Here is a 12406-nt window from a genome sequence, read left to right on the forward strand (position 1 = left end):
TAGTGAAACAATGTTACAGTGACCAAAAGCAGCTGTCCAAATTGCCCTCAGTGAGCAGTTTTAGCAACACCTGACTTTTGAAGATATTGGTAGAGTAAGTGAACCTACAATATATAGAGATTCCAAATAGAAATGTTACATTTTAAAATCAAAGTTTTTAAAAAATAATGGCACTACCTATATTTAAAGGCCTAAAACATGATATCACATCTCTAATTCCTAGCCAAATATACTCCGCAGAATCCCCACCCCAACTAGCCCACCCTATAAACCCTTTCTATGATCTACCTCCCTATCTAGAACATTGCGTGCAAACGCAAATTTCTACCCAATTACAGAAATAGGATAGAAACAACTTCTCAGACGATAGTAGACAATAAGTTCTCCCTTTGCTTTTCTTTTGTTCAAAGGCAAATACAGATTTCATTACTGCACACATTCTATGTCTGTACTACTTGAATTTTGGAGACAGCAACATCTGCAATAAATGTCTGAAGGTGCCCATAACAAGGTAACTCTGTATCTGTGGCCAAAATGGAAAGATAGCCATATTGTGTTGAGGCCCAATGGTAGCATGCTATGCCTGGAAAACAAATGGAAAGGTCCTTGGATAAGCCATTCCATGTTTTTATCAACGCCACTAATTACAGTTGCAAGCTCAGCTCTGCTTTAGCTGATCAATGTAAATTTAGAGGGAAGAAAAAAAAAAAGAAAAAGCTAGATTTCAGCAACAGTTATAAAAAATTATGCATTTACACATCTTTTGCTTATTACTTTAACTTTTTAAGAGTTACCATGATATAAAGCAGCTTACATTTTCTTTTGTACTGGTTACAGAAGTTAATAAATTTAAAAAGGAGGACCTGCCAGGATTGTTTAGACAATATTATGTAATAAGCAAATTATGAGCACCTGATAACGGGTTCTCTTTAAAAAAGGACCAGAATATTAAATATAATTAAATATTTAAGCTATGGTATACATGAACCCAACTGGTTTGTTAAAGACAAACTAATGTTTTAAAAGCTCAACAGCATCACCTTCATATTGAGGGAAGAAAATAAAAATTAACTAAGTGGGGGGTGTACTCTAGTATCCCTGGAATTCAATTATTGGAACACAATTACGAGTTAAGATAGTACATTGGGTTTAGTCGACCTAAGTTGACTTACGCTCGATACACTGCAGAAAGTGTTTCACTAGATATCTAACAATTTTACCAACGATTTAAATTCCCGATCAGCATGCTGAAGCATGTACACACCTTCAGATATGTGATGTTCATCTCTCACAATCATCTGCTGAAAAGATCATGACTCTAAACTCTATAGGAGATCTGCCTACACTGCTGGTCATGAGTGTGCACGCACACACACAATTTGCTTGACATCGTTCCATCGTCCGTAGTGATTTTTAGTAAGTTTATAAAAGAAAATACTTTTTGCTTTTGGATCAAATGTGATTGTGGGAGCGTAAACACTAATGCAATCGTTTATTTTGTGATTGGCACAGGTGAAAACCCTGTAGTGTGTACCCAAATTAGTAATTCAAAATTGTATTTACAAGTTTTAAGATCTTATGACCACACCGATAAGATCCTGAAACTTCAGACAAAGTTGTGCCTAAGGGGAAAGCTTCCATACACAGAAGCCCTTACTAAACATACCGTAGCATAGAAGAGTGACTGTAATGTCTTGAGCAAACCATGCACGCGAGCAACCCTAAATGACTGCCCTGGATTTCTCCATAACTGCCAACACAGACTAACAAGTTGTAACACAAGTTTAGATTTCATAACGCTTTGAATTGATGCCACTTAATTGCACAACTGCTCACAACAAATACAGTAGTTACTGACAAAACTTGGAACAGAGGCCGTCAAGAGAAGAGTCTGCCAAAATCCTAAGATGCCAACACAGTACTAGGTAACCTAGTTGATCAGGACACTGTACTGATCAGTCAGTAATGCTGTTACACGAAGATGTGCACAGTCATGTAGACAAAATACAGACACTTGTAGTGACTTTATAGACTACAATGAGTAGATGTAGAAAAAGACTACTAAAAAATATATAGTTTGATTTACTGTATATCTTTATCCCAACTCTTAAACCAAAATGTACATTTACTCACCAACATTCTTCAGACACACTGTACCTCAATGCACCAGAGGTAATATACATAATATTTATAAAGTTTATTTTGACAAGATATTTTAAACAAGAAACAAACCTCAGGATCTAACAGTGCCCGGAGAGGTCACCAAGCAGCTTAACCTTTGGTAAAACATAAGTGATCCACCACAATGCTTGCTTACTGCTTACTTTATCGCCCTCTGCAACATGACAGATGACCTCTCCAGTGGAAGGGTTCACCGTGGGGAAGGTCTTCTTGTTGACTGCATCTTGCCATTCGTTGTTTATGAACAGCTGTAAAGACAGACAGAAGTTACTGCATGCTGTAAGATGTAAGAAACCAGTGAAATGGACTTTGGTCTAGTTCAGTTGTGACCAGCAGGTACTCCTAAATAAGCCCACCCATGACCCCTTCCCTGATCCAAATTTTCCCTTTTGACATGAAGCGTGGCCCATTCACACAGGCTGCTCAATAAGAGAACAGTGGGTTCTTCTTCCTAAACAGTATTACCAGTCAACACTACATGAACCTTAGCACACAGTACTTTTTGGGAACAATGGCTTCAGATATTGATGTCAGCTCCACACAGCCATAGCAGAGGGGACACAATTGTGCCTTTAAGGTGTTCACACATTTCATTTATAGAAAAGAACTGATCTGCTCAAGTGATCAAGAGTCACATGTGAGACCCTTGAAATGTTGACCCATCACTGATCTATATAGTAGAGTATATTTTGCAGTCCTGTCCTTAATAGCCACAAAGTGCAAGTTCGACTTGGTTTTCTGAATGGAAGAAAATAAACCACCACCCCCCCAAAGTACAACACATTTGTAAGTGACTTTGTAGTTTCCAAATCTGAAATTGATCATTTTAAATAAATAGGTTTAGGGAATGATGATACTTAGAGAACTTTAGTCTCCTTGCAACACAGAGGAGAACACTTGCCTCCAGCCAGTACTAGGACCGGCAGAGTTCAGGAATACTTAGATCAATCCAAGTGTGATAAGTTCAGACTACAACATAGGAACAATTTTTATCAGCTCACCCGCTTGGGCGATACCAATTTCTGCTGCAACCTGAAGACTAGATAAAGTGGGTGTGCATAAGGGTCTATTATATCTGGAATTTTAGTGTGTCCATGGACAAGGCTGGGTTTGTTTTTGTTAAGATGGTGGGTAGTGAGAGTTATTCCCATAAATTGCAAAGAGATTGGAGTTCTTTGAAATGGACCAGTATATCTCTACATTTGTAAAATTTTAAATATGCAGACCCCTCACCTCTGCCATGGGCATTTTTTATTTATTTTTTTAACTTCTAGGTGATAACTTCTGCTCCCCCCACACTATAACAGTTTGCTTACTTGAGTCGAGACTGTCCAAATAAATTTGAAGACCAAATGCTACAGAGACTTGTAAGGAAGGTTGAATATAAAGCTGTGTCTACTTCACTGATTCAAGCTGCAGGAGAGTTAATATGATATTGTATGTATATTTATGAATCTCTTGTTCTATGTATTTTATGCGCTTAATACAATTAAACACATTGCAAAAAAATAAAAGGTACATAAACTTTTTCTGGTATTGCCTAGGATAGGTTAAAGTAATGGTTACAGAGAAAAAACACACACACCACCCACAAAATAGAAATAAGGTCTGAGAGCACAGGAGGTCATCACCAATTTTAGGTTTGAAATTGGAAAGGTCTGCACTGCATTAAACAATGTTTTAGGCACTTTAAGTATCATTAAAAGAGCCATCATATGCAATTTCAAATCTTGCCAGACCGATTATGGTCTTCACAAAGAGCCCTGCCAAATAACACTAATCACTGCTACTTATCACATGCCACAGAACTTGAAAGAGAAAATCTTGCAGAGCATTTCTTACATAATAGAATGTTAATGTGCTCACAGCTACAGAAACTGTATTTACTTTGTAAAGGTTTCAATATTGACAAATGTAATCTGCAATATTGTACCTTGGTACCCTGAAGTCTATGGTATCAGTTTTTGGAAATGTACAGGTGTCAAAGTAGAATCCATTGTTGAAGTCAGAACCAGGAGTCAACAAAATAATGGTAGGTTCTTTACTGGGATTTTGTAGTAGATTGTAATATTTTTTTTTACCAATCTAACAGAATGCTTCAAGCATACAAACCCTTACATGAAAGACTGTCTCATCATTCTGACAATCAGAAGTGGTATTTTTAGGAATAAAAGTAAAAAATTTAGATTAATATTGGGGAGTTGTGGACAAACCTGAATTTTGACACTGGAAAACTTTCAAGGATAATTCCACTTTCAAACAAGTGACTTCCAATAAATGAGGGCCAAACAAATACTTTGCAATAAGACATGGTACCCATGAGCTATAGTTTAAAAGATCCACTGAGGGTCTAGCTTCCAGTGAGCAAAAGTGTTTGATTTGGGAGAGGACAGTCAAGTGAAATTAAACTAAATTCCATTTTGGGTTACCTTCTCTGCAAGTGTTAACCCTGTGCAGGAGCCAATGCACCAAGACTACTTGCAGCCAAAGGTCACAGTGGAGAGACATTTTAGTGCTGTTTTTCCATGTTTACTATGACAATTATTACACATACTGCAGAAATATAACTGCAAGTTGCCTTTTCTGCACGAGGGCGGCAACTGAAAACACTACTACTGGGATTAACAGAAGCTTTTACAAAAGGTATGTCTGGATTCACAATAAAAATACATTTTTGGGCAAATATTAGCTTTATTATACTTAAAAATAATTTATTTGCAAGGTGCTACAAAAATCTGATAGTTATTCTGACTCTGATGTTATGGCATCAGATGGTCAGAATGTCGAGTTACACATGAAAAAAACCTTAAAGTACATACAAGGTTGATGAAGTAGATGCAGATGTGAAAAAAAAAGGTTAGAGGGGCATACAGTCTAAAGGGAGAAGGGAAGTGCTGAGACAATAGGAGCTAGGAGGACTTGCTGTGGAAATGGGATTGTAACTAGTAGAACACTCAGTATTACCAGGTGGGGGGTTGTTAGGCTTTAGTGCACAGCTGGGTTTTGAGAAAGGGCTTGAACAGCACAGTGTCTTAGTGGTTACTACTTCTGCCTACCAGCACTGGGGTCATGAGTTTGATTCCTGACATAATATCTGTGTGGAGTTTGAATGTTCTCCCTGTGTTTGCGTAGGTTTACTCCAGGTGCTCCGGTTTCCTCCCACACTTCAAAAATATACTGGTAGGTTAATTTGCTGCTGACAAAATTAACACTAGTCTGAGTGAGTGTGATGAAGTTTAGACTATGCAGCAATCGGGCAGGGATTGATGTGAATGACAAATATTCTCTGTACAGCGCTGCAGAGTTGGTTACACTATAAACATAAGTAAATGATGCTGAATGATTGAAAATTGAGGAGAGAGTTTGGTCAAGAAAAGTAGAGAGTTCCCAAAGTGAGGAGCAGCACGGAAGGAGTCATGGATGTGCAGGTCAGTGGCAGATTTAAGACGGGAGGCAATCTTGTGATGAGTTAAAGGCGTTGGTGAGGGCAAGGATCTTGAAATGGCTTCTGAAGGTAATAGGGAATCAGTGTATGGTTTTTCAGAGAAGTGCAGGGGTGAGAGAAAATAACAAGTTTTGCTGCAGCATTTAGGACAGATTGCATATTGGAAAGATGTGTGAAGAGAAGGCCAAATAGTGGAAGAGGCTCAGCTTTAAAAGTTATTTTCAAGAACAGAATGCGTTAACTGCACATTGCAGGTTTATACTCAGGCTGTAATATTATTAGAGGTACCACAGTACAATATTTAATAGCTTCATTGCTAACCAAAATACTTCCTGATATATCAGTTTGCATCAGTTAGCATTAGTGAAGATAGACACCTTTTACACTTGTACTATAATTGGCACACACAAGGAGGCAATGCATTGCAACTAAATAAAAAAATAAAGAATGTTTAAACTAGGGAAAACAAGTTGATGTAAACTAACTGGCCAATTAACAAAATAAATATGAAAATGGCAGAAAGTGGGTTGCACATCAGCAATTGTTGGGGCCGCTGCAGTCACATTTTGTTACATAATTCTACTAAAGATTTTTCCAGATATCTAGCGGAACATGCTCACTGGTCAGCATGTAGACAAATGTGAGAAGTTATAGACAAAGTTATATCCAGTTAATAATGTAAAAGAAATTATGTTTTTAATTAAGCAATATATAGCTTTCATAGAAATAGTTAATGCATAAGTCAAATAGTTAAAAATGATTAACTACAGACCTCATAGCTAAAAGAGCAGTTTTGCTTCAAAAACTTAGATATAACTCACTTTCAGTGAAGTGAAGATAGATAAGCTGTCTGTCCTGCTCTAAGAAAGATTTACAGATGTCTATGTACAGTTGATTGAAGGTCATAACTACAATGTAGAGGACTGTTTTAATTTTTATACTATGTAACCACAAGAGGGTATGCCATGTTTTTCTAAATATTAGTATATCAGTTTCAGTAAAACAGAACTGATTATTCCAGACAACCGTGTGTGTGTCAGATCAATTCTCCAGTGTGCACTGTATACCCCAATTAGAAGGGATTATACAGGTGGCTCCCAGTGAGATTCAAAAACCATCCTGAAAACTGTGAAAGTCGAGGAGAAACAGAACTAGGAACAACAAAACCGCGTTGGGTAGAAGATTTATTGTGCTCTAAAAAAATGTTGTTACCATTTCTGTGTCTTCTAAGACTTGTCAGCTTGATGTGAAGGTTCAAGAATACTCACCCTTCTGGTTCTGGCAAGATTCATTGTATTTGTTATGTTTTGTCATATTGTTGACAGTTTAAATGTCTGTTGAAGAAAAGTGTACAATAATATTTAAATTAACTTGTGAAGGATTTAGATATACAGTATGTCTGCCGGTAGACATTTGAGAAAACCTTTTATATTAGAGGGTCATTCTTTTTGGCTATTGATTGTACAAAATTAATTGATCAAAAAAAATTGTGCAAAGAAATACGTAAAGTAAAGCGATCAGAGAAAGGGTCTGTATATATATGATTAGGGTGTCTGAATCTCAGGAGGGACATACTCCTATAAGTATGAGAAACTCTGGTACCACTTCAAGCAGGGGACCCAGGTGTGCCATGGATATTATGAAAATGATACATGGTGAGGCAACCCTGAAGGGTAAGAGTAAATTATTTCAGCGGGGCGGTTTGGACTCCAGGGGGACTTTTTGTCCCGAATAAGTTACAAGAATTAAGGAAGAATCAATATATACATAAGGTCAAATGTTTGATTCAAACAGCAGAGTTGTTGGAATATGAAAGAATGTGCCGAGATAACCGATTTGCAGTTTGAGGATAACCCACAAAGGGGCAGATTTATCAAACCTTCTAAAAAGGAAAAGTGGAGATGTTGCCCATAGCAACCAGATTCTAACACTTTTTAGAATGTACTAAATAAATAATAGCTAGAATCTGATTGGTTTCTATGGGCACACCTCCACTTTTTAGAAGGTTTGATAGATCTATCCTTTGGATAGAGAAACAACAAGAGGACAAATTGAAAATGTCCTATTTGTGGAGTAATCTTAGTAAAGAAATGTATGTGTATTTGCTGTCACTTTAAGCCACTAAAACAAATTTGGGCAGAAAGTGGGATAAAATAATCTTACGGAAATCCTTTAATTTTGTCATTATACAAACTTGTCAAGTGTTAGCGATTGCTGAATATGCACTCATTCCCCAATATCATCAAAAACCATGCCATACTTAGCAGTGCCAATTTCTTGGGATGAACTACGAATGCAAGACAATGAGAATTGGTAGGCCCCTACCAGTCTAACAAGCCCAAGTGTTTAATAACACCAAGGTAACATATGTGGTAGGTGTACCACACCGCCATGGTGGAAGGCTGCGAGATCAGGAAAAAAAAATCTCAGACAGGTGCAGATATGTACCACACAGTCCCCTAGTAAAAAAATAACTCCAGCCACAGGTCTATTGCCTTTAACAATAATAGTTATATAAACCAGAACCATAGTAGGGACTGCAGCAGCTATGAGGACAAGAGATGATGAAGGGAGAATGGCATGTTGAACCCATACAAACATGATACAGGAGTGGACAGGTTTTTTGTATAGCACAAGATAATATTTTGTACACTTCACTCAACAGAAAATAAACAGAGGACTTCAGGTGCCAAATTGCTAGCATGATCCACAAAACTGTCTCCTATGGTTGTTTGTGACTAGATTCCACGCAGGATTCTCTGGGCAGTCAGTATGGCTGCAGTAAAATAGAAAGTAGATTCAGGAAGCCTACCGTATACAAGCCATAAACTTCTTGTAGTTTGTGCGTAAAGGTCAGCGAAGTTCGTAGTTTGCGGTGTACTCCCGCCTTCAGTCTGTACTCCTACTTAAACTAAGAATTTATGTTGGAAAAAAAAGCGGAACATCCAATAACTTTTTTTAATAAGTTTGAAAGCAGTTTTGTCGGAGTACGTTGCACCCCGTGACCCAATACGATCACTCCTCAACCGCTTATACACAGCATATCTTACTTCTACACTAAGCCCCTAATTGCACACTGCTCTGCAACAACTATCACAAGGTAACGGGGGGACGGCTCGTGTGATAAAGACATTACCTGGTTATATTGCACGTCTGGCTTAGGGTTGGGAGCAGGAATGGCGGCAGCAGAAAACCTGCTGACTTGGACCCCCAAAGGCACCTTAGAGCACAGATTCCCCAACACAGCTCGGAGCATTGTGCAGCCGCAGACTTCTACCTCGATCCCCTGCAACAACACAACCACAGACTTCCAGAGCAAGGAGGAAGCTTCGCTCACTGCAACTGTTTATAATACCATAGACCACTCCTAGCTGTCACTCTGTGTGATCAAAAACATCCTGCTGGCCAATCAGACTAAAGACACACATGACCAGCCCACAGCTCGGAGCAGGGATCTCCTCTGTATAACAAGTGGCAGAATGCTGATCTCTGAGCTCACGGGAACGGGCTTACACTGAGCTGAGCTTTTAACAGGATTATTGGGAAGTGATCGTGTTTAAGGATTTTTCTTAACAACAAGATTTAGAAAAAAAACTGAGACATCACTAGTTATCTACTTATTATGTGGATATTTAACTATTTTATCAAATAGATAACAGATAAACAGCTATGCAGATTGTCATGTTGGGGCCATAGCTGGAAACCATCAATCAAAAAGAGTATAATGTTTATCTGTACAATGAAATTAGTGAAAATGTTCTAAATAATACAGAGCATGACCCCCAGTGGTTTGGAATCTTCATAATGTTATGAATGTCTTATAAAAGTGTTGAGTCAAATACGGCTGAATTAAGGGAATTTATCAATTGTTGGAAGAACGAATATTTAATGTTATGGGGTTTGGGTTATTTCATACATTTTGGGAGAATTGTGTAGATTCAAGTGTAACATTGTAGTATGCATTGTGAGGGTGTGTATTTATATAGAATGATGTAAGTGCTTCTCACCTCTGTACTTGGTTTTCAGTGCCGCCACACGAATCGCCACTTTCTTTTCTGGGGAGTATTCTTTCAATACTGCCAAACACACACACACACACACACACACACAGGGCCGGATTTATCACTAGGCAACCTAGGCAATTGCCTAGGGCCCAGCAGTCCCCAGAGGGCCCTCCCAGGGCCGGAGGTGAGACCAACCTTTAAAAATGGGCCGCTACTTATGGGCCAGTGCTATTTGCTTGCCCCCCTGGGCTCAAGTCTGCCAGCCAGCCCCTGAATAGGGGTATATGTTATGCTAAAAACTATAGTGCTATCGAATTTTTCAGGGAGGGGGCCCCAAACCAGTTTCTTGCCTAGGGCCCCATAAGGTCTAAATCCGTCTCTGCACACACACACCAACAACACACCAACACACCACACAGATGGAGAAGTGCACTGCTAGTTGGGGCCCTTCTGTATGGATGCCTGCATGGCTTGCTGCCTCTCTAAATGCTGGGGGGGAGGGGGGGGGTATATTTACTAAACTGCGGGTTTTAAAAAGTGGAGATTTCGAAACCAGTCAGATTCTAGCTATCATTTTACTACATTCTATAAAATGACAGCTAGAATCTGATTGGTTGCTATAGGCAACATCTCCACTTTTTCAAATCCGCAGTCTAGTAAATATACCCCCGTGTCTTTCAGTCATACTGTTATATTTTGATTGAATGTGGTATATTCCCCCTCACTTAGCTCTCCTATCATACAGCCACATTGTAATGTAATTTCTCCCTCAAATCTGTCCTGTTTCACTCATTCTCTCTGTTATGATTTAGTTTGGCTCTCATGGCAGCAGGCTACGGACTCTCTCCACAGACTGCAAAGATGCGGGACTTCCTCCCCTCTGTCCCGGGTCCCTCGTTGTCAAACTCTCACCACACAGGTTCTGATAAGATTGTACCAGCCTCATGTTGCTAAACAGCCATTCCTGGTGTGTCTACGCTGGGTCCTATTTAATGTTCAGCCACCAGGAGGGGGCGTTACATATGCAAAACCTCTAACTCTTACAGGGAAAATCTTAGACTAGCCAGATACCTGGCATATTGGTAATTTCTGCCTCTGGGTGGCAACACATCACCACCCACTCTTATGCTTAAGCTGTGTGTATAAACCAAGCTGTCACTTTGAAACCAGACTCAATAGTAGAAACTGCTGGTGACACTAGTGCTTGCTGTTGTCCACCACTGGTCTGGAGTATAGATTCTAATGGTCCACTGTTGGCATAAAGTGTCACAGTCACTGTTCACGATAATGTTTGGTTATACTTTTTTTTGGGAAGGGGGGGTTATACTTTTATAATTGTTCCCAATTGTAAAGTGATGCGGAATTTGCTGGTACTATATAAATGATGATGATTAAACTTTAAATATTAACTTTTGATAAATAGCAACATAAAGAAGTGATAGTGTGCAATGTTACTATTAGTAGAGATCATGATCAAGCACCCCCATCCAAAAAATTGCATTTAAGCATGTAAACAAGGAGAGTAGACAAAGATGCATGTATTTGCATAAACAATAAAAGGTATATTTTAATAACCCATGATTATCACTGAGTGCCCTTACTAGACATGTTTCCTCTTACACTATTGTCTTCCAAAGATGCATGTATGTAGCCATTGTCTAGTTATTTGAAAACAAAACATTAAAACAAGTAGATTTAATGGATAATACATATTTATGATGTACAAGAATAACAGTTATTTTTGTTTTAACAATTTAATTGTGAAAGGTATATTTCACATTTCAGATAGTATAAATAAAATGGAGAGGATTCGGGAGGAGGAAATTCCCAGTTTCCTAATCTATGACGCTCTTATCCTGGTTTGGCTCCTGAAAAGAGAAATTGGCTTTTTTAATTTTACATATTACTTGTCCCATACAGAAGGGATATTGAGTAATGGTGGGATTGCTAAAAGTGTGTGTACTGTCTCGTGTGTATGTGTGTTCATGTTCTATCCAACCAAGATCCCAATAATTGAAGAACTGGATATTTTGACGAGCCACTGCGGTGCCCTGAGCTGCCGTGACTCACTATTATCTCCTTAGACGCGTCATCATGACAACCAGGGCATCACTTCCCATTTTATACAGCACTGGGTCCCGGCATGATAGGCAGCTGGGGGCATGATCAAAATATATAATTAATTAGTAGCCTTCTGTGGCTAATTTGGTCTAGAGCCTCTCTGCCTTCATTGGTCCATATGAGTGTTTAAGGCAGGGAGGGACTAGTGTCCTGTATGTGCCTCACATTCGCTAACCAGCTAAGACTGTGTACTCTGCCTGATTACTATTTGACTACCCGTTGTAACCGCTGGCATGATTATGGATTTTGCCTGAACTTTGATCGTCCTGATCTCTGCCTGTCTTTTGGATATCCTTTTGCTTGCTACCAGCCCTCATCTTTGGTCTGTCCCTATTTACTCTGTTTGCTGATGACCCACGACCTTTGGTCTGTCTCAGATATTTGTCTTCGGCTAGTTTGTCCTTCCATCTGCGCTATGACCGCCATAGATAAACTTTTACTATGCAACAGCTTAAGACCTGGGGGCATCCCAGTACCTGCAACCACATTAAGCTTCACCGGTAAGGCAGCTACTAAGGGTGAAGACCTCTATACCATCTGTTTTAAGAGTTCATCTTGGTAGCCGTTAGCCCTGACAGATATATAATAAAAATGACCACTATGCACCTTTTTGTAGCTGGACAATTAAGAAAGTAACATTTCTAATCAATGTTGC

General features: G+C 39.0%; 1 protein-coding gene across 1 annotated transcript in view; it reads right to left on the bottom strand.

The window, feature by feature from the left end:
• The window catches only part of ALDH2 (aldehyde dehydrogenase 2 family member), a 28840-nt gene extending 19878 nt beyond the window's left edge, over nucleotides 1–8962 (bottom strand). The window contains exons 1-2 of the mRNA XM_075178459.1: nucleotides 8763–8962; nucleotides 2325–2429 (exon numbers count right to left, since the gene is read on the bottom strand). Of these exons, the coding sequence (XP_075034560.1) occupies nucleotides 2325–2429; nucleotides 8763–8882 (225 nt within the window). The 5' untranslated portion in view covers nucleotides 8883–8962. The remainder of the gene's footprint in view (nucleotides 1–2324; nucleotides 2430–8762) is intronic.
• Between the last annotated feature and the right edge of the window lie 3444 nt (nucleotides 8963–12406).

Source organism: Mixophyes fleayi, chromosome 1 (genome assembly GCF_038048845.1).
Source record: "Mixophyes fleayi isolate aMixFle1 chromosome 1, aMixFle1.hap1, whole genome shotgun sequence".
Classification (NCBI taxonomy): domain Eukaryota; kingdom Metazoa; phylum Chordata; class Amphibia; order Anura; family Limnodynastidae; genus Mixophyes; species Mixophyes fleayi.